The sequence below is a fragment of the Mustela erminea genome, chromosome 5 (assembly GCF_009829155.1).
Source record: "Mustela erminea isolate mMusErm1 chromosome 5, mMusErm1.Pri, whole genome shotgun sequence".
NCBI classification, from domain to species: Eukaryota; Metazoa; Chordata; class Mammalia; order Carnivora; family Mustelidae; genus Mustela; species Mustela erminea.
Window position 1 is genome coordinate 45917525 of NC_045618.1, and position 23006 is coordinate 45940530.

The 23006-nt window shown below is 42.1% G+C and overlaps 1 protein-coding gene across 2 annotated transcripts in view; it reads left to right on the forward strand.

The window, feature by feature from the left end:
- Positions 1 to 23006, forward strand: part of ZNF609 (zinc finger protein 609) — a 226580-nt gene that overhangs the window by 198944 nt on the left and 4630 nt on the right. Inside the window, exons 4-9 of one of the 2 annotated variants that reach the window (XM_032342831.1) lie at positions 15685 to 15772; positions 16450 to 18790; positions 19801 to 20167; positions 21587 to 21762; positions 22015 to 22231; positions 22727 to 22790. In XM_032342831.1, coding sequence (XP_032198722.1) covers positions 15685 to 15772; positions 16450 to 18790; positions 19801 to 20167; positions 21587 to 21762; positions 22015 to 22231; positions 22727 to 22785 — 3248 coding nt within the window. In that variant the 3' untranslated portion in view covers positions 22786 to 22790. Of the gene's footprint in view, positions 1 to 15684; positions 15773 to 16449; positions 18791 to 19800; positions 20168 to 21586; positions 21763 to 22014; positions 22232 to 22711; positions 22791 to 23006 lie in introns of both variants that reach the window. The other variant, XM_032342830.1, reaches the window with a different exon arrangement.

A 23006-nucleotide genomic window follows, 5' to 3' on the forward strand; every position in this document is an offset into this window, starting at 1 on the left:
GCCTGCATTTTCCTCTGCCTGAAGTGTTCTTCATTCTAATATCCACACAGCTCACTCTCTCCCTCCGTCAAGTATCTCACCTTGAATGTCACCTTCTCAGTAAGGCTTTTCTTAACCTCCTTTACAAAATAGCAACATCCCACCCCTCACATTCTCTTTTCGTCTGCTTCTGTTTTCTTTTTTTCCATAGGCTTACCACTGTAGAATATATACTTACTTGTTCACTTATTTATTGTCTTTCTCCCATTGTTTGAATATAAATTGTATAGAAGAGCAAGGACTATATGTTTTGTGCATTGCTATATCCCATCACTTCAGAACAGTGACTGGCCCAGAGTAGGTAGATGTTCATTTGTTGAATGAATAAATAATGTGAAACAGAGATACATGCATGCTAACCTGCATTTTTCCAGGGAGTAGTTGTCAACATCAACCAGGATTGAAAATTGGGATTGAAATAAGATTTTAAAGCAGGGGCATATAGGCAGGGCACCTGGCTGACTCAGTCGATTAAGTGTCTGACTCTGGCTCAGGTCATGATCCTGGGGTGCTGTACTGGAGCCCTGTATCGAGCCTGCTTCTCCATCTTTCCCCTGCTCGTGCTCTTTCTCTCTCTCAAGGAAATAAATTTTTTTAAAAAGTAGCACATAGGCAAATGTTTATGTTTTCATTTGAAAACTCAAGCCTATTGGAGTAACTTGAGAGCTTTACACCCTGCCCTTTCCCTTTATCAGTCCCTTATGTTGAGGACAGGCAGCTGGCCTTATTAACCTTTGTTCTTCAGTACTTTGTCCAGTGAATTCCACAGAGTAGGCTTTTAATAAATATTTAAGCCCAGGAATGAACCTTGGTATCTTTGTTGCTGTTTTTTGTTAATACAGTACTTAACATAATGCCTGGCAAATAATAGATGCTCAATAAATATTTGCTCCAGGAAGAAATAAGTTAAATGAATTCTTTGTCTATTCTATTCAGGGTAAGACACTGCTCTAGGTTATCTATTATATAGTAACAAATTACCCCCAAAGCATAAATAAATATTATCTCCTATAGTTTTCATGGGTCAAGAGTTCAGGAGTGGCTTAGGGGGTTGGTTCTGTCTCAGGGTCTCTCGTGAGTTTGCAGTCAAGATGCTACCGGGCTTGGCCATCATCTGAAAGCCTGTCTAAACTTGAAGGATCCTCTTCCAAGTTGGCTCACTCACATGGCTGTTAGCAGGAGGCCTCAGTTTCTAGTCTCATGGACCTCTCCATAGGGTGGCTTGCTGGAGTGTCCTCACATCACAGCAGCTGGCTTCCCCAAGAGAAAAACCAAGGAGGAGACCACAGTTCCTTTCATCACCTACTCTAAGTCATACACATTGCTTCGACCACATTCTGTTTATTACAAGCAAGTTGCTAGGTAACCCACATTCAAGGTGAGGAGAATTAGGTCTCTTCCTTTTTTGAAGGAAGAATTATCAAAGAATTTATAGACATATTTTAGAACTGCCACAATCTCTCCGATACTCTGAATTGAGTAAAGAGAGGTTGACCATTATAGAGGAAATGAGACAGGTTTTTTTCAGAGATAGTGTCTATCCTGCCACTTGTATGCCCTTTTCAAGTCCAGTATTGCCTGCACTTTTGCCTACAAGGAGTTTTTTGTTGTTCGTTTTTGGGGGTTTTTTGGTTTGTTTTGTTTTTTAGAGAAGAAGTTGGTGCAGAGGGGCTGAGGGAGATGGGGAGGGAAAATTGAACGGGGGAATCTCACAACCCTGAGATCATGGACTGAACTGAAATCAAGAGTTGGACATTTAACTAACTGAGCCACCCACACACCCTTAAAAGGAGAATTTTTAGAACATCTTTGGAATTCTACCAAATTAACTTTTTTTTTTTTTTAATACATAAGACATGCATATGGGGCAAAATTCAAAGGTAAAATGAGTATACAATGAAAATTTTCTCTTGCCTGAGTCTCTTGCCAGCCATCCAGTTTCCCTCCCTGGACAAGACTGCTATTGCTAGTTTATTTATCCTTCCAGTGACCTTCTATGCACTTGTAAATACCTTATTATATACTTTTTTTTAAACATAGATGGTAACATACTATGGTTACTGTTCTGTACCTTGGTTCTTTTTCACTCACCTGTATATCTCAGAATTTGTCCCATAGCAGTTTATTTATAGTTGCTTCATTTTTAACAGCTGCATAGTATTCCATTGTGTGGATGTACAGAAATGGGTTTAACTGGTCCCTCATTGAAGGACTTTTAGTTTGGTTCCCATTTTTTGCTGTTAAACACTACTGCAGCAAATATTTCATTCATATTTTACACTGAGAATATTTATGAGTAAATACCACAGGAGGATTTGTTGGGTCAAAGAGCATGTACTTTTTGAAAGGTAATGTCAGGGGGCACCTGGGTGGCTGTCAGTTGAGCATCTGACTTCAGCTGAGGACATGATCTCAGAGTCCTGGGATCAGCTGCAGTGGGCTCTGCGCTAAGCAGGGAGTCTGCTTGAGATTCTCTCCCTCTGACTTTCCCCTCTGCTCCTCCCCCTTGCTGTCTCTCTCAAATAAATGAAATCTTTTTTAAAAATGTGTGTAAGGGGTGCCTGAGTGAAGCAGTCAGTTAAGCAACTGCCTTCAGCGCAGGTCGTGATCACAGGGTCCTGGGATCAAGCCCTGCATTGGGCTCCTTGCTCAATGGAGAGCCTGCTTCTCTCTCTCCCTCTGTCTACCGCTCTGTCTACTTGTGCTCTCTCTCTATCTCTCTGTTAAATAAATAAAATCTTTAAAAAATAAAATAAAATGAAAAATAAAAATGTGTGTAAAAAAAAACACAAAAAACCAAAAAACAGAAAGCAAAGAGAGTCACCTGAGCGTGGAGGTACTAGGTCCCTGAGAGAAACAAGGTGCTAGGAGAAGTGGTAAAAGTGAGGGCCCTGGAGATAAAAATTTATTCTTTCTACTATTGTGCTTGGATCAGTCTTGGTTGTGCAACTGTTTTGAGGCTTTGAATTATCCTCTGAAAGAAAACAGTGCTGCTTTGTGATTGTTTTTTTTTTTTTCTCAACACCACTCTTCCTGAGATGGGCAGAACCTGACTACTGCCTCATACTTAGTCATTTCCCCTTTACTTTGCTGCAGTATCTATCAACTGTAAGAAGAGAGAATACTCAGCACTTTAAAAATCAGTAATGTTTGGGACGCCTGGGTGGCTCAGTTGGTTGGACGACTGCCTTCGGCTCAGGTCATGATCCTGGAGTCCCGGGATCGAGTCCCGCATCGGACTCCCAGCTCCATGGGGAGTCTGCTTCTCTCTCTGACCTTCTCCTTGTTCATGCTCTCTCTCACTGTCTCTCTCTCAAGTAAATAAATAAAATCTTTAAAAAAAAAAATAAATAAAAAAAAATAAAATAAAAATCAGTAATGTTTAATGAGATTATGTCTGTAAGATTCTTGGAAAATAAACATCTAGAGAAACAAAGCACTATTTATTACTACTATTTTTAGCATTATTATCTTTAAATATGCCAAGCTTTTCCTTATTTTGTGAACACTGATTCAAAATAGGAAGTTTTCAGGGGTGCCTGCCTGGCTCAATCCATAGAGCATGCATGTGACTCTTGATTCGTGAGTTCAGATGTTGGGTGTAGAGATGACTTTAAAAAAAATTTAAAAAATATAATAAAAAAAACCCACCTCAATAGAGTGCGGATCTGGTTTAAAACACACACACACACACACGCATACTTTCTAAAATGGAAACCAATTTTTCTTTCTCGTCAGCCTACATGCTGCCCTAATAGAGAAACTAAGTCTGTTAAGTGTTATTTTCTGCTTTTTCCTTCCTGTCCTCTTATTCTTCCAGCTGTCTCAACTCTGAACCTTGTAGGAAGAGAGTTACACTTCAGAAAAATGTGTTTGGTTTGACATTTAAACAAGCCTCCATTTTGTTTTTCTATATTAGAATTTTTCCACTTCCCCTCTTCCATTTCCAGCACTATGTCTGACCTGTCTTCTTTTCAGCTCATTCATTATTGCTAGGGTTTGCAGCTTATACTAGAGGAAGAAGACAGATTTATAAACATGTGTTCCTGCCCAGCTGTTTCAAGAGCACGAGTAACATTCATCTTCAAATTGTATTGCTGCTTTCTATATACAGCTGTGCTCATCTGCCCTTATTAATGAGATGACTATCTCTAAGTCTTCATTGTCTAGAAATAAGTGGACTCTTTCCCTGTTCAAATTCGTAATGCAGTAATCAGAGGAGCTCATCACTGGGAGGAGACATCCATTTGAATTCACTTTGCTAATGGCTATAGAGAATATAGTCTAATTGCTTTCTTAAGAGGTTTGCCATTTCCCTTAAGATGTCAGGGCCCTGGAAAGGGATAGGAATTCTGTCCTTTCCCTCCTTGCAATCCTGTTCTTTTCCTCCCTGCAATCCTGTATGTGTCTTTTATCTAAGATGAAAATAAAGGGATATTTTAAAGAAATTATGTAAAGAATCCAGAATCCATTACAGATAACTGCACAGGCACAGATATCTTGACCACTAATAAATAATGAGATCTTTGATAAATTACTTAACTTTTCTTGGCTTTCATTTCCTTGTTTGCAGAGTAGCTATTAACAATCACTGTATGACCAGGATTGTTGGAATGACTGTGCTTTCTCTATATGGCCTGCCTTGTTCAAAAAGGTGAACAAGGCTGTGAATATTTGACAAGATAATGAGCATGAAAACACCTCGCACATAATAGATGTGCAGTAAATATTTGAGTTAGAATCCGTTTGGCTAAACCAAAGTTCTTTTCTGCCCTCATTTCATTAGTGAGACTTTCTGGTAGGATAATCCTTTTTTTTCCCCCCCAACTCTCTTGTTTGATCTGATTTTATGATCAAGATTCGATTTGAAAGAAAACAGGGACTAAATAAGATTTAAAGCCCTGCTCAGGAGTTCAGGGTGCAAGTACTGATGTTCTTGTCTAAAGCATTCTCTTTGACTTATAGAAAGGCTACCGTAGGCTAGTTATCTAATTTAACAAACCTATCATTTATTTCCATTATAATCCTGGGGTATTAATTAAAAATCTGAGAGGCAGAGTGCCTTGGTGGCTCAGTCGTTAACACTTTGCCTTCCTGCCTTCAGCTCAGGTCATGATCCCAGAGTCCTGGGATCGAGCCCCACATCAGGTTCCCTGCTCAGCCGGAAGCCACCTTCTCCCTCTTCCACTCCCCCTGCTTGTGTTCCCTCTCTGTCTGTCAAATAAATAATAAAAATAAAATGTATTTTTTTTAAATCTGAGAGGGGCGCCTGGGTGGCTCAATGGGTTGAAGCCTCTGCCTTTGGCTCAGGTCATGGTCCCAGGGTCCTGGGGTTGAGCCCCGCATCAGGCTCTCTGCCTAGTGGGGAGCCTGCTTCTTTCCAGCCCTCTCTGCTGACTTGTGATCTCCGTCAGATAAATGAATAAAATCTTAAAAAAAAAAAACTATTGGGACGCCTGGGTGGCTCAGTTGGTTGGACGACTGCCTTCAGCTCAGGTCATGATCCTGGAGTCCCGGGATCGAGTCCCGCATCGGCCTCCCAGCTCCATGGGGAGTCTGCTTCTCCCTCTGACCTTCTCCTCGCTCATGCTCTCTCTCACTGTCTCTCTCTCAAATAAATAAATAAATAAAATCTTTAAAAAAAAAAAACTATTAAAAAAAATCTGAGAGGCATAAAATTTAAGTGACTTGACCAAGGTTATACTATAAAAGAGTAAAATTTTGGACTAAGGTTTTCTAATTCCAAGTCCATTGATCTTTAGACAGTCACATTCGACATCAAAGAAGAAAATGAATATAGGTGAATTACTACAGATATGCCCTGGGAGTGCTGGGTGAACTAGCATTTTATTAGTGTATGACCAAAGACAAAGTAAAGTCTAATTCTAAAGTTCCCAGACTTACTCTATAAATAAATTACATAGAAAATGTGCTTTGGGGCTTCCAATCAAGATGATTTACTGTGTTCAAACTTTTGACACATACCTTGTGTTCCAGACATATAGCAAGAAATAAAATATATAAAGTAGAAATCAACATATTTGGGCCCAAGAACAAAATAACCACCTTCATGGACCAAAAACAGGAGAGATACAAGTCACTGGGTGAAGCTGAAACTGTGGGCCTGTTGGCCTCCAGTGAATAGAGAATGGTGCCTGAGAGATGAGTTTTTGAGCAGTAACTGGAAACTAAAATGCCCCCAAAAGAGACAGAATTTGAAGCCAGGGGAGATGCCATCCCCCAGCCAGCCTCATGAAAGGAGATTTCCAGAAGTTAATTGAATGGGGGAGGAGGGAAGCCTAAGGAGTTGTGAAGAGGTATGTCAAACTGCCTTCTGGTACAGTGATTAGAACTGTGATATCCTAAATTTACTCTACTGGCAGAGGCCATTAAAAGACCTGTTCAGGGAGCTCCTGGGTGGCTGGCTCAGTTGGTTAAGCATCTGACTTTAGCTCATGTCATGATCCCAGGTTCCCATATCAGGCTCCTTGCTACTCCTTGCTCCCTTTGCCCCTACCCCTGCTCATGTTCTCTCTCTCTCTCTCTCTCTCTCTGACAAATAAAATCTTTAAAAAAAAAAAATTGTGAAGGTGGGGGAAAGAAGGCAGTCCATCTAGGGACCTCAAATCTTGTGGAACAACTGGGTTTTCTTTTTGCCTTGTATCCCCAACATGGAGCCAAACATTATACTTCATAATGAAAGACTGAATGTTTACCCCAATAAAAGCAGGAATAAGGCAAGGATGTCTGTTCTCACTACCCTTATCTAACATAGTGCTGGAAGTTCTAGCTAGTGCAACCAGACAAGAAAAGGAAATAAAAGGCACACAAATCAGAAAGGAAGAAATACAGGTGTACTTATTTGCACGTTCCATGATTGTCTAAATAGAAAATCTCAGTATTTAATAAACTCTTAGAGCTAATGAGTAAGTTCAACTAGGTTGTAGAATATAGGATAAATATATAAAAATAAATTCTAGGTCTATTACATGCTAGCTATGAACAAATGGACATGGAAATTAAAAAATATAATACGATTCATAATAGCTCAAAAAAGTGAAATCCTTGGAGCACCTGGGTGGCTCAGTTGCTTAAGCACCCAACTCCTGATTTTGGCTCAGGTTATGATCTCAGGATCATGGATCAAGCCCCATGTCAGGCTCTGGACTGAGTGTGGAGTATGCTTATCCCTCTCCCTCTGTTTCTTCCCCTGTTTGTGCACTGCCTAGCTCTAAAATATTTAAATAAAAAAATTTTTTTAATGAAATCCTTAGATGTAAATCTAACAAAATAGCTGTAAGATTTGTGTGCTGAAACTACACAAAGCTGATAAAAGAAAACAAAGGAGATCTAAATGAATGAGGAGTACATAGTAAAGATGTCAGATTTCCCCAAATTGATATTCAGGTTTAATGTTAATTCCTATAAAAATTCTAGCAAGATATTTTGTAGATATGGACAAGATTATTCTAAAATTTATATGAGAAGGCCAAAGGAACAAAAATAGCTAAAACAGTGTTGAAAAAGAATAAAGTGGGAGGAATCAGACCCCTGATTTCAAGACTAATTTTATAGCCACACTAATCAAGGCTGTGATATTGGCAGACGGAAAGACACAGACCAAGGGAACAAAACAGGGAACCCAGAACAGGCATACAAATACAACCAGCTGATTTCGGCAGAGGAGCAAAAGTAGTTCCTGGGATGAAAGACAGCCTTTTCGAACAAACTGGTGGTAGAACAAGTGCACATCATGGGCCAGACCAAAGGAAAAAGAATCATACACAAAAACTAACTGTGAATGGATCAAGGACCTAAATAGAAAACATAAACCGGAAAGAAAATCTTTAGTAGGCAAAAAGTTGGGTTAGGCAAAGAGTTCTTAGACTTGACACCAAGAGCACAGTCATAAAAGGGGATATGGATAAATTGTATTTCATCAAAATTAAAAATGTTTGGTTTATGTAAGACCTTGTTAAGATATGAAAAGTCAAGCTAGAGAATAGAAGAAAATGCCTAACAAAGGACTAGTATCCAGAATATATAAAGAGCTCTTAATAACTCAATAATAGAAAACAATCTAGTCAGAAAGTAGGCTAAAGACATGAACAGATATTTCAGCAAAGAGGATATGCAGATGCCAAATAAGCATATAAAAAGATGTTCAACATCATTAGCCATTACAGAAATGCAAATTAAAACTACAATATGAGACATTACTACACACTGTTAGAATGATAAAATTAAAAGTTAATGCCAAATGCTGGCAAAAATGCAGTGAATCTGGAACTCGCATGCATGCATGTCTGGTGGGAATGTATAAGAGGACAGCTACTCTAGAAAACAGTTTGGCAGTTTCTTAAAAAACTAAATATACAACTATAATATGTTCCAGTAATTGCACTCCTGGGTATTTATCTGAAAGAGATAAAAACTCAAGTTCACTGAAAGCCTGTACACAAATGTTTATAGCAGCTTTATTCATAATAGCCCCAAACTGGAAACAACCCAGAGGTCCTTCACATTGAGCAGGTAAGTGGTAAAACAAACTGGTACATCCATACTAGGGAATACCACTCACCAACTAAAAAAGACTGAACTGCTGATACATGCAACAACTTGGATGAATCTCCAGATAATTATATGCTGTAAGGCAGGGGTGGCGAGACAGTCCCAAAAGGTTATATGCTATCTGATTCCATTTATATAACATTGTTAAAATGACAAAATTACAGAAATGGATAACAGACTAGTAGTTGCCAGGAGTAAAGGAAGGATGAGTGTGAGAGGGAAGTGAGTGAAGCTGTAAAAGGGCAACAGAAGGTATCCTTGTGTTGAGGAACATATTTTGTATCTTGATGTGTCATTGTTAGATTACTGGTTGGGATATAATACTATAGTTTTGCAAGTTGTTGCCATTAGGGGAAACAGTAAAGGTACAGTGGGGTTTCTGTTATCTCTTACAACTGTATGTGAATCTATAATTTTCTCAATGTAAAAAGTAATTTTAAAAATTTAACCACCAGGAATTGAATGTACACCTGGTGAAATCATTGTGTGGTACAAATAAAGACTGTAATAAGTCTAGGGCACCTGTGTGGCTCAGTCAGTTAAGTGTCTGACTTCATATCCGGTCATGATCCCAGCATCCTGGGATCAAGACCCACATGGAGCTCCCTGTTCAGCGGGGAGCCTGCTTCTCCCTCTGCCTGCCGGTCCCCCTGCTTGTGCTCTCTTTCTCCCTCTGTAAAATAAATAAGATCTTTAAAAAAAAAAAAAAAAACTGTGAGCCAAAGAGCTAGAAATTAAATAATGTTATGTAGATATGAAAAATTAACCAGTTTAAAATTTTGTAAATGACAATCTTTGAAATATATATAATAGTAATTGAAAAAATTTTTAATTCAATACTATAGATAAATTCTAGGAACAAATTATAAATGGGAAAAATCAAACACAAAGAGAAAAAATACATGAGAGATCAACTTAAATAGAGAGATAATGGCTTGAGAGGCTCTAACACATATTAGATAGGAGTCCTAGGGGATAAAAGAGATTGAAAGAATGGCAGAGAGACAGCAAATGAATATATAATAGGTGATAATTTTCCTGAATTAGGTTTTAATTAGAAACTGTCTAGATAGTTTGTACATTTGAAATATACCATATGAGCGCCTGGGTGGCTCAGTGAGTTGGGCCTCTGCCTTCAGCTCAGATCATGATCTCCGTGTCCTAGGGTCAAGCCCAGTTTCAGGCTCTCTGCTTAGCATCTGCTGTCTGCTGTCTGCTCTCTGCCTGCCTCTCTGCCTACTTGTGATCTCTGTCTCTGTCAAATAAACAAAATTAAATTTAAAAAAAGAAATATACCAGATAAAGTAAAAGCATTATTTTAGTTAAACATGATAGATTGAAAGTACATATTTACCTCCCAGTTTCTCCCTTTATAATTCAGTCAAATGTCAGTAAAGGGATTTTGTTTTTAAGGTATAAACTCACAGGCTTCTTTAAAAACAGATAAGACTGAGGCACCTGGGTGGCTCAGTCAGTTAAGTATCTGACTTAGGCTCCAGTCATAATCTCAGGGTCCTGGAATCAGAGCCGTTGGGGGAGCCTGCTGGAGATTCTCCCTCTCCCTCTAACCCTCCCCCAACTCATGTGCAGTCACTCATGTGTCCTCTATCTCTGTCTCTCTCTCAAAAAAATAAATCTTTAAAAAAAAAGAAGAAGAAGAAGAAGAAGAAGACAAGGGATGCCTGGGTAGCTCAGTTGGTTAAGCATGTGCCCTTGGCTTAAGTCATGATCTCAGTGTTTTGGGATCCAGTCCCACATCAGACTCCTTGCTCAGTGGGAGCCTGCTTCTCCCTCTGCTCCCTCTGCCTGCCGCTCCCCCTGCTTGTGCTCTTTCTCTCTCTCTCTGGCAAATAAGTAAATAAAATATTTTTTTAAAAATCTAAAAAAAGGGGGGACGCCTGGGTGGCTCAGTTGGTTGGACGACTGCCTTCGACTCAGGTCATGATCCTGGAGTCCCGGGATCGAGTCCCGCATCGGGCTCCCAGCTCCATGTGGAGTCTGCTTCTCCCTCTGACCTTCTCCTCGTTCATGCTCTCTCTCAAGTAAATAAATAAAATCTTTAAAAAAAAAAATCTAAAAAAAAGGGGCGCCTGGGTGGCTCAGTGGGTTAAGCTGCTGCCTTCGGCTCAGGTCATGATCCCAGGGTCCTGGGTTCAAGCCCCACATCAGGCTCTCTGCTCAGCAGGGAGCCTGCTTCCTCCTTCCTCTCTCTCTGCCTGCCTCTCTGCCTGCCTGTGATCTCTGTCAAATAAATAAATAAAATCTTTAAAAAACAAAAAAATCTAAAAAAAAAAATTTAAGAAACAGACAAAACTACTGCAAACAAAAATAATCAATAGAACTTTGGAAACTAGAAAGCAAAATACAAGTACTGATTTAAGAGAACTGAAAACACAAAAGTTTGGTTTTTATCTAAGGTTGGGAGAAAGGAGGGCCAAGAAATAAGGAGTATACTTAGAATGAGCCCTAGTAATGATGTATTATACACCTGAAACTAATATAACACAGTATGTTAATTATACTGATTTTATTTTATTTTATTTTATTTTATTATTGAGAAAAAAGGCACACGTGAGAGCAGGTAGGTGGAGCGAAAGGGACAAGCCGACTCTGCCAAGCATGGAGACTGACAAGAGGCTCCATCCCACAACACGAGATTAAGACCTGAGCCAAAACCAAGGTTCAGATGCTTAACTGAATAAGCCACCTAGGCCCCTTGGAATTTTTTTTAAAAAATAAAAAGAAATCATAAGAGAAAATACATTTATAGTACTGTACTGTATTTTTTTTTAATTATTTATTTGACACAGAGAGAGAGAGATCACAAGCAGGCAGAGAGGCAGGCAGAGACAGAGAGGGAAGCAGGCTCCCCGCCAAGCAGAGAGCACGATGTAGGGCTCTATCCCAGGACCCTGAGATCATGACCTGAGCCGAAGGCAGAGGCTTAACCCAATGAGCCAACCAGGCTCTCCTGTACTGTATTTATTTAAAAAAAACAAATGTGCAGGCACCTTAGTGGCTCAGTCAGTTAGTCAGTTAAACATCACATTCTTGGTTTTGTCCAATCCTTGGTTTCAGCTCAGGTCATCTGCTCAGCAGGGAGTCTGCCTGAGAGTCTTTCTGCTCCTTCCCACACTCATAGGTGCTTGCACATACATGCTCTCTCTCAAATAAATGGATAAATCTTTAAAAAGAATAAATCCATGGGGACGCCTGGGTGGCTCAGTTGGTTAAGCAGCTGCCTTCGGCTCAGGTCATGATCCCAGTGTCCTGGGATCGAGTCCCACATCAGGCTCCTTGCTCGGCAGGGAGCCTGCTTCTCCCTCTGCCTCTGCCTGCCATTCTGTCTGCCTGTGCGCTCTCTCTCTCTCTCTCTCTGATAAATAAATAAAAAATCTTAAAAAAAAAAAAAGAATAAATACATGTATAAGGGGACCCATGTACTTTAAACCTTTATTGTTCAAGGATCAAATATAATTAAATATCTTTAGAGAAATAACATTATTGTATCTATGAAACAACAGGATGCCTTTTTTTAATAATACAGTAGTAAAAATGGAAATTTCAGAATATAATTTAGAACATGAAGGAAATCCCTTTGAATATAAAATACAGACAAAGGAGTGGAAAACAGGAGTACGAGATAAAAAAGAGGATTAATCTAGAACATCCAGCTTCTAGAGGAACAGAAATTCCAGTAAACAAAAAGAGGGGGCAAATAATTGATAAGGTGGGAGAAAATTAGTGGCCGTATAGTAGATTTGAATAATATCATTCATTTATAGAAAACCCTAAAACTATAGAGTACACACTTTAAGATACTACTTTCAGGTGTACATGGAACTTTCTTCAAGATAGTTCATATTTCAGACCAGAAGTTCTCCAAATTTGAAAGGTTTGAAATCATACCAGAGTATGTTCTCTGCCACAAATTGTATTTGAATCAAATTATATTGGAAATGAATAACAGAAAGATATCGGGAAAGTCCCTAGATAGTTGGAAATTTGACAACAATTTTCTAAATAACCCAGAATCAAAAAGGAAATCACCGGGGAAACTAGAAGATCTTTGGACCTGAGTGATCGTGAAAACATATCAAAGCCTGTGGAATGCAGCTAAAATAGGCTATGAGGGAAATTCATACATTTAAGTGCTTATATTTGAAAGGAGAAAAGATCTAAAATGGGCTAGCAAACCTGTGCACAAAGGGCCAGGTAGTAAATATTTTAGGGTTTGCAGGCCATGCAGCCTCTCTCTCTGTTGCGTATGTAACTCTGCCTTGCGGCCTGAAATCAGGCATAGACAGTGCATAAATGAGTAAGTGTGGTTATGATTCCAATAAAACTTTATTCAGATCACATAACATATAATTTCATATAACATAAAATGTTATTCTCCTTTTCATTTTTTCTACCATTAAAAATGTAAAAACTATTTATAGCTTGTTAATAACTTTAAAGTGTCTCGTGGTATAATGTTATTGACTTTGTGATAAAACATCAGAAGCATAAACTGTAAATATTTGACTTCACTAAATGTGGAATTAACCAAAATACTTAAGAGGATAAATAAGCCACCAAAAACAAAATTAAAAAAGTTGTTTAGGGGTGCCTGGCTCAATCAGGAGAGCATCTGACTCTTGATCTCCTGGTCATGAGTTTGAGCCCCATGTTGGTTATGGAGATTACTTTAAAAAAAAAAAAAAACAGTTTTATACCAGATTGAATTTCAGATGGATCAAAGATTTAAAGATAAAAAAATCAAACTGTACTGGGTGCCTGGGTGACTCAGTTATTAAGCGTCTGCCTTTGGCTCAAGTCATGATCCCAGGGTCCTGGGATTGAGCCCCGCATCAGGCTCCCTGCTAAGTGGGAGTCTGCTTCTCCCTCTCCCACTCCCTTACTCCCTCTGCTTGTGTTCCTTCTCTTGCTGTCTCTCTCTCTGTCAAGTAAATAAATAAAATCTTAAAAAAAAAAAATCAAACTATGAAAGTACTAAAAGAAACCATAATAAAAAACTATTAATGAAGTGATGGAATAAGGAAAACCTTTTGAAACAGGACAAAAAACTCTAAAGCTATAAAATAAAAGACTGATAAGTGTAACAACATAAAAGTCAATAATTTCGGGGCGCCTGACTGGCTCAGTCAGTACAGCATGCAACTCTTGACTTCAGTGTCATGAGTTTGAGCCCCACTTTGGATATAGAGAGTACTTAAATAAACCTTCTTTAAAAAGGTTAATAGGCCGGGCACCTGGGTGGCTCAGTGGGTTAAGCCTCTGCCTTCGGCTCAGGTCATGATCCCAGGGTCCTGGGATCAAGCCCCACATCGGGCTCTCTGCTGAGCAGGGAGCCTGCTTCCCTTCCTCTCTCTCTGCCTGCCTCTCTGCCTCCTTGTGATCTCTGCCAAATAAATAAAATCTTTAAAAAAACAAAATGTAAATAGGGGTGCCTGGTTGGCTCAGTCAGTTAAGCATCTGCCTTCAGCTCAAAGGTCATGATCCCAGGAGCTGGGATCGAGCCTGCTTTGGGCTTTGTGCTCAGCAGGGAACCTGCTTCTCCCTTCTCCCTGCTTGTGCTCTCTGTCACTGTATCTGTCGCTCTCAAATAAATAAATCTTTTTTTTTTTTAAGGCAAATAATGTCTACAGAGCATTAACCACCATTAGCACATGACAAACCAGGGGGAAATACCTGATTTGTACAACAGACAGTAGGCTTATTTTAGTATATTAAGAGTTACAAGTAAGTAAAAGACTACATATTTCAGTAGAAAAATGAGCAAAGGATTTGAACAGACAACTCAGGAAGGAAATACATCTCATATGTCTTAAAATGATATGATATACAGACTCATGATAAGAAACATTAATATTAAAAGTACATAAAACACTCTTTTTCTCCTATCATGTTGCCAAAGATCAATAAGTTCGAGAACACCGTGTTGCCAAAGGAAAAGGACAGCTGGTGTTCTCATGCACTACTAATGGGTGTATAAATTAGTATATCTTCTTTGATGGCAGTTTGGCAGTATTTAACAAGATCCAAATACAAGTGCTCTATGATTAACAGTTTTACTTACAGGAATTTACCTTACCGAAATACTCATATAAGTAAGATAAAACATTGTACAAGATCATCCATTTAGTGTTATTTGTAATAGCAGAATGGTGACGCAACCTAAATGTCCATCACCAGGGGTCTGATTAAATAAATTATAGTATACTTTGAAATCATTCCAGTGCAGCCGTTGAAATGAAGTAGTTCAACGTGTCCTGATATGGAATGATCCAAAATATATGTTTAGATGAAAGAAGTACAGAACATTGTTTTTGCTACCATTTGAGAAGAATGTATATTTGTTTATATTGTATATATAAATGTGTATTTGTTTATAAATGTGTAAAATCTCTCTGGAGAATTATGTGGATCCATGGATGTTTCTGGGAAGAAGAACTAGAAGGTTGAAGAACAGTGACAGGAGGGACACTTCATTTATATTGCAATTTGTTTGCTAGCTTTTGAATTTAGAAGTATGACTATATTATCCATCCAAAACCATTTTTAAGTAATATGAACAAGACAGAGTGTTCACTGTGATATCATTTGAGTGCAATGCTCAAAATATCCTAAATGTCCATCAGTAGGAGAACTTGAAAACTGTGGTCAAATCATAACGCACGTGAGCACATATATGCTCAGTCGTATGTGAGCACAGTTAAAATAAGTTAAGCTTTTCATGTCAGCATAGATACATAGATACATCTCAGATTTGTAATGTTAATGAGAAAGGTAAGTTATCAGCATGATCCCATCAATAGCGCTTTTTAACTGTGATTTTTATTCTTTAAAAGAGAATTCTGATGTCAGTATGACACTAAGTCTTATAAATCTATGGAGCTGACTAGGTAGTTCCCATAGTGATATTTTGGCCCAATCCTGTGTGTCTCATGGGGACCCAGAGCACCACCTAAACCCTCCTACAGGAGCCAGAATCCTCCTCAAATGAAAAACACTCTTGTCTGTGGCCAGCAGGGTTGCTCTTGTCTGTATCAGAATCTTCTTGTCTTCCAGGGATGTTGGTGGTGAATGTAACGTGGAGGAACAAGACATATGTAGGTACACTTCTTGACTGCACGCGGCATGATTGGGCACCCCCCAGGTAAGCATTTTACAGTTTTTTGGCGCATATTAGTCTCAGCCACCCTAATCAGTGATCCCTTATGCCTTCATCCTGTTAGAGCTGGATCGCTTTTATGACACCCAGCTTTTAAAGAATATGATAGTGTTGGGTTGAGGGAAGGCACTCTCCTGCTCTGGCATTCAAGAAGAATAAATGAATTACATGTTGACGGGTGGGATAGGCATTGGGGAGGAGATCCTGTTTAAGCCTTTGTCTGGAATTACCTTGAGACCAAGTCTACCCAGTCTGCCTGTAGGTAAACAAACAATCATTGATGCTGCTTTTTGATGGTAGCCATCTCCAAAGAGTTTAAACTCAGGAACATTTTCATTTTTATGAACACTAGACAATGTGGGTTTCACAAGGACCCTTTCTGCTTGGCATTTCAGTAAATGGCACTTTGCATATTATTTATACCCAGTTTGCCAGGATTTGGGGAACCCAGATGTTGGGGAATGATGTACAGCTAGCAAGCAGATAGCATCCTAGGAGCTTACCATTTAATGCAGTTCCCATGCTTTCAAAAGTTCCTTTAACAAATCATATCCATTGAAAATGATAGTTACCATCTGGACAGTTCTTCTGGAGGCAGCTAAACTGGTTTGAAGTTGTTTTCTCTTCTTAATAATATCCTGTTGTGTTTGCCCTTTGCCAAGGTTCTGCGACTCCCCCACCAGTGACTTGGAAATGCGCAATGGCCGGGGTAGAGGCAAACGCATGCGTCCCAACAGTAACACACCTGTCAATGAGACAGCCACGGCCTCCGACAGCAAAGGGACCAGCAGCAGCAGCAAAACCCGAGCAGGAGCCAATAGCAAAGGCCGTCGGGGCAGCCAGAATTCTTCAGAGCATCGCCCACCTGCCAGTAGCACCTCTGAAGATGTCAAGGCCAGCCCTTCCTCAGCTACTAAGCGGAAAAACAAACCGCTTTCAGACATGGAGCTGAATTCTAGCTCAGAGGACTCCAAAGGGAGCAAGCGTGTCCGTACGAATTCCATGGGCTCAGCCACTGGTCCCCTCCCTGGGACCAAGGTGGAACCCACTGTTCTAGACAGAAATTGTCCCTCCCCAGTCCTGATTGACTGCCCCCACCCAAACTGCAACAAAAAATATAAGCACATCAATGGACTTAAGTACCACCAAGCCCATGCCCACACAGATGATGACAGTAAGCCGGAAGCAGATGGAGACAGTGAGTACGGAGAGGAGCCCACCCTACATGCAGACCTTGGGAGCTGCAATGGTGCATCCGTCTCACAAAAAGGTTCCTTGTCCCCTGCCCGCTCAGCTACCCCCAAAGTTCGGCTCGTAGAGCCCCATAGCCCTTCTCCTTCAAGCAAATTCAGCACAAAAGGCCTCTGTAAGAAAAAGCTGAGTGGGGAAGGGGACACAGACCTCGGGGCCTTATCGAATGATGGCTCTGATGATGGACCCTCAGTAATGGATGAAACAAGCAATGATGCCTTTGATTCTTTGGAAAGGAAGTGTATGGAAAAAGAAAAATGTAAAAAACCCTCCAGTCTGAAGCCTGAAAAGATTCCTTCCAAAAGCTTAAAGTCAGCGAGGCCTATTGCCCCTGCCATCCCCCCACAGCAAATCTACACCTTCCAGACCGCCACCTTCACAGCAGGAAGCCCAGGCTCCTCCTCAGGCTTGACCACCACAGTGGTCCAAGCCATGCCCAACAGCCCCCAACTCAAACCTATTCAGCCCAAGCCCACTGTGATGGGAGAACCTTTCACAGTCAACCCTGCCTTGACTCCAGCCAAGGACAAGAAAAAGAAAGACAAAAAAAAGAAGGAGTCTTCAAAGGAACTTGAAAGTCCTCTGACCCCTGGGAAAGTGTGTCGAGCAGAAGAAGGCAAAAGCCCATTCAGGGAATCATCGGGAGATGGGATGAAGATGGAGGGGCTCCTGAATGGCTCCTCAGACCCCCACCAAAGCCGACTGGCTAGCATCAAGGCAGAAGCTGACAAGATCTACAGCTTCACAGACAATGCCCCCAGCCCTTCCATCGGAGGCAGTAGCCGCATAGATAGCACCACCCCTACCCAGCCGCTGACTCCCTTACATGTGGTGACTCAGAATGGAGCTGAAGCCAACTCAGTCAAAACCAACAGCCCTGCGTACTCTGACATATCTGATGCTGGGGAAGATGGGGAGGGCAAAGTGGACAGTGTCAAATCAAAGGACCCTGAACAGTTGGTTAAGGAAGGGGCTAAGAAGTCACTTTTCCCCCCTCAGCCACAGAGCAAAGACTCACCGTATTACCAAGGCTTTGAGAGTTACTACTCTCCAAGTTATGCACAGTCCAGCCCCGGGGCGCTGAACCCCAACAGCCAGGCAGGCGTGGAGAGCCAGGCTCTGAAGACTAAAAAGGATGAAGAGCCTGAGAGCATAGAGGGGAAAGTGAAGAACGATATCTGTGAGGAGAAGAAACCAGAACTGAGCGGTTCCAGCCAGCAGCCTTCAGTCATCCAGCAGCGTCCCAACATGTACATGCAGTCCCTGTACTACAACCAGTACGCCTATGTGCCCCCGTATGGCTACAGCGACCAGAGTTACCACACCCACCTCCTGAGCACCAACACGGCCTACCGGCAGCAGTACGAGGAGCAGCAGAAGCGGCAAAGCCTGGAGCAGCAGCAGCGGGGGCTCGACAAGAAGGCCGAGCTAAGCCTGAAGGAGCGGGAGGCGGCACTCAAGGACGAATGGAAGCAAAAGCCGTCGATTCCACCGACTCTCACCAAGGCCCCCAGCCTGACGGACCTGGTCAAGTCAGGACCCGGGAAGGCCAAGGAGCCAGGGGCTGACCCTGCCAAGTCAGTCATCATTCCCAAGTTAGATGACTCCTCCAAACTCCCCAGCCAGGCCCCAGAAGGACTTAAAGTGAAGCTGAGTGAGGCCAGCCATCTAGGCAAGGAGGCCTCTGAGGCTAAGACAGGTGTTGAGTGTGGCCGGCAGGCAGAGGTGGATCCCATACTCTGGTACCGACAGGTAACTGTTCTGGGAGGAAACAAATAGTATTTGATGGGCTTTCTCTCTTCCTCACAAATCAGGGCTCTCTTAGGTGGGGGGATCAGCAGAATAGAGATTGGCAGGAGAAATCTGTAATTTAAAGGATTCTTTACTTTTGTAAATCATGTTCGTGTTTTTAAAAAGCATTTTAAAAAGTAAAAGGTGTTTTTCCCATTTGACAGGAGATGCCCAGGTAAGTTAGCTTGATTTTTCTGGGTCACTTGCAACTTTACTAGCAGAGCCAGGACTAGAACCCAGGTTATCTCAATTCCTAGTCCAGTGTTTCTTCCCCGGTTTGGTTCCTATGGAGTAAGTTCATGATGATCTATCCATTTCCTAGAGGGAGTTACCATTCAGCCTGAGTTACTTCCTGAAAGATTTTATAGTGGGGACCCTGGCTGGTTCAGTCAGTGGAGCATGCAACTCTTGATCTCAGGGTGGCAAGTTCGAGCCCCACGTTGGATGTAGAGATTACATAAAAATAAAATCTTTTTAAAAATGGTTTTTTAATAGGTAGAGTTAGAACTGAGAACTTGGTCTTACATCATGTTCTGCTCATGAGACTTCGAAAGTCTTCCCATGCTTCTTGGCATCACCACTAGACCTCCTTCCTCTGAGCTGGGCAGCACTCATGACTCTCTGCCCCTAAGCTTGTTCTTAAGAAGTGAAACCACCTAAAATTCCTTGGAAAAGGAGCAGCTTCTTTTATTCAAAGACTCCTTTCCCCAGAATGCATTTTCTCCTAAAGAAGACCCACTGGTGGATTTTCCTTTTCCTTCCCCACATCTTGTTTCCTCCTGGGCAGGGAGGGAGCAGGCTTTTTAAAAAGGAGGGACCAGAGTTCATTCTAAATGAAGATCAACAGAGGCCAAGATTTTACCCTGCACTGGTGTCTAGTATTAACCTGCACTGGTGTTTCTCCTGTGACCTTGCGCTTGAAATCTCACTCTCATCTGTACAACACTCAGTGCTCGTTCTGTGATTTTTAGGAAACAGAGCCCCGGATGTGGACATACGTCTATCCTGCCAAGTACTCGGACATTAAGTCAGAGGATGAGCGGTGGAAAGAGGAGCGGGACCGCAAATTGAAGGAAGAAAGGAGTCGGAGTAAGGACTCTGTCTCCAAGGAGGATGGGAAGGAAAGCACAAGTAGTGACTGCAAGCTGTCCACATCAGAGGAATCCCGCCTGGGGAGCAAGGAGCCCCGACCGAGTGTCCATGTGCCTGTGTCCTCCCCACTCACCCAGCACCAGTCCTACATCCCTTACATGCATGGCTACTCCTACAGCCAGTCCTATGACCCCAACCACCCCAGCTACCGGGGCATGCCTGCTGTGATGATGCAGAACTACCCAGGTATAGCCCCCACCTTCCCACTTGGCGCTCCACTAACTGGGAAAGGAAATGAAACAGATTTCAGAGCCAGAGTTTTCTTGCAGACCCCCAGACTGTGCCTGGGACAGATGACCGCCCTGTTTTGTATGTGACATTCTGTGAGCTGGTCAGTCTAGCCCCAAGCTCCTTGAATGACCCCTGACTACAGTCTGAGGGACCATGTCTCCCTCCCTTGCTCCAGCTTAAGTTTTGCCTCTATAGTCAGTTTTCCTGGATAACTGAAGGCAGAACTCCCTACCACTGCCATCTTCCCTCAGCTGGGATTTTTTTAAACACATGCTCTACACTTTTGCAATGGGTAAGGTATCTTGGGGAATACAAAAGAAACAGAGAAGGCTAGTTCCCTCTTAAGGAGCTTACAACTTAATTGTATTGGGAGAGACACATGGAACAAATAAAATTCAAACCAGGACAATGCATGTATTCATTTAGAAGATGATGTTCAGCTGGAAGGTTGGAAGACAGTGGGAGAGGGGAAGATGTGTTTGAAATCAGAGTGGGGGAAGTCCAGTAGAAAACATTCAGCTTGGGAAAGATAAGCTCTTGACACTGCCATCCCTGAATTCTTGGGGAGGGGCACAAAGTAGGGACGTAAGTGGTTTTTAACTCGTTACAGGACTGCTCCTGTTCAACTGTACTCACTGCTTTCTGCTGTCTGAAGCTTCATGTGGGATGCTTCTGGGGGCAGAAGAGCATTCTTTTCACTCCCCAGAGCTCCCCCTTCCTTGTGAGAGAACAGCCTAGTCTTGATATCCTGTCGAACACTGTAAGGCAGACTCTAAATAGCACAAGTAAACTTTTCAAACAGAGATAGGAGATTGTCTCAGCCTGTGGTGTTCCTTCCTCTGTTATTCCATCCATCCACATAAAAATAACACTTACCTTGGCAAGTTCCTGCTGTGGGCCAGACACTACTCAATGACTTGTGTACACGATCTCATTTAATCTTCCCTATGGAATAGCATTAGTATCTTCCTGCTGATGGGAAAGAAACTGAAGCTCAGAAGGGTTGTTACTTTACTTAAGGCTAACCAGCTGGTAAGTCTCGAGAGGTAGATTTGATCCCAAGGTCATCTGACTCCAAATCCTCGGACCTTTCCACTTCACCATAATTTAGCCTCTCCAAGGTGAATCTCTGAGGCTGAGGCTCTAGAGTAGTTGATTCCCCAGAAGCTGAGGTCCATGTTCATAATATCCCTTAGCTAGTGTGCCTCTATAGCTCAGTAAAGAAAGGACACGCTAATAGGTTCAGCCTGAAGACATCGTGGTAGGAACACCTCTGCCTGTGCCTAGGAAAGCTGATACCTGCCTAATTGCAGTCACTAAAACGAGTTTCATCTGCTACTCGCATCTCTGACCATTTTACTTCTCCTTCACCAGGTTCCTACCTACCTTCCAGCTACTCTTTCTCCCCATACGGCAGCAAGGTCTCAGGGGGTGAAGATGCCGACAAGGCGCGAGCCAGCCCCAGTGTCAGTTGTAAATCCAGCTCAGAGTCCAAAGCTCTGGACATCTTGCAGCAGCATGCCAGTCACTACAAGAGCAAGTCTCCCACGGTAAGAGGTGCCGGCTGCTAACAAAACCCAGATCCAGGGTCTGGAAGAAGGTGGGCAAGCAAGTTAAGGTCTTAACTACAGTGCAGCCTAGCTGACTTAGCATTGGCTTTACCGGGCATCTCCACAATTCTCAGGTGCCCTGCGTTTGTAAGGAGTCCTAATGTGGACTCGGAGCATCGTGTGTGTGTGTGTGTGTGTGTGTGTGTGTGTGTGTGTCTCACAGTAGTGCTTTTGTGTCTGCTTTTTTTCCAGATAACTGATAAAACGTCTCAGGAGAGAGATCGGGGAGGTTGTGGGGTGGTTGGGGGGGGTGGCAGCTGTAGCAGCGTCGGGGGAGCAGGCGGGGCTGAAAGGAGTGTGGACCGGCCCCGCACCTCCCCTTCTCAGCGCCTGATGTCCACACACCACCACCACCACCATCTGGGCTACTCGTTGCTCCCAGCACAGTACAACTTACCCTACGCAGCAGGTAACCTCCTTCCCCTAACTCTTTTTGACTTCATCCCAGTAGCCTAGTAGTATTGCCCACATCAAGGGACCCCAGCAAGAATCCTTTTTAATTTTTTCTTGTTGAGCTTCTAATCTGTCCAGATCTTAGCCCCCTGCAGGTAGTCATTAAAGCATAGAACATTTATTTCCTCTCCCGGAACTTAGGGACTCTCAAACTCCTCTAGAAAATTGGCTTTGATATTCAGAAGAATAAGGACCAGGTATTCCATAGCCAAAGAGAAACAAGCAGCTAAAAAATAGAGCCTTGCTATATATACTGTCCGCAGTCACTATATCTGGCCAAGTACCAGATTTTTTTTTTCTGTCAGCACCCCAAAACTCAGGGAAGCCAGGAATTTAAGGAGAAACTCCTGTTACCCACACCAAGCTTAGAAAGAAAAAGTGTTTAATCAGAGGGTTCTGGGAGTGTTACACTAAACATGTCCTCCTTCTCACTCAGGGCTTTCTTCTACAGCCATTGTTGCCAGCCAGCAAGGCTCAACTCCCTCACTCTACCCACCCCCTCGGAGGTGAGAACGGTAAGTCACTTTTTAATTTGGGACAACACGTAGAGCAGGAGGAGTTGATACCTGGATCACAGAACCCTTATGGAGACTAGGAGTGGGGGTCAGTGGTCTGGAAATGGTGGAACCTTGGCCAAGCCTCTCGTAGGGGTCTCCCCAGTCTCTGGTTAAGCCACATACATCCAACAAGCGCTGCCCAACACCAGTATCCCCAAGGGGCCAGAATTGGCC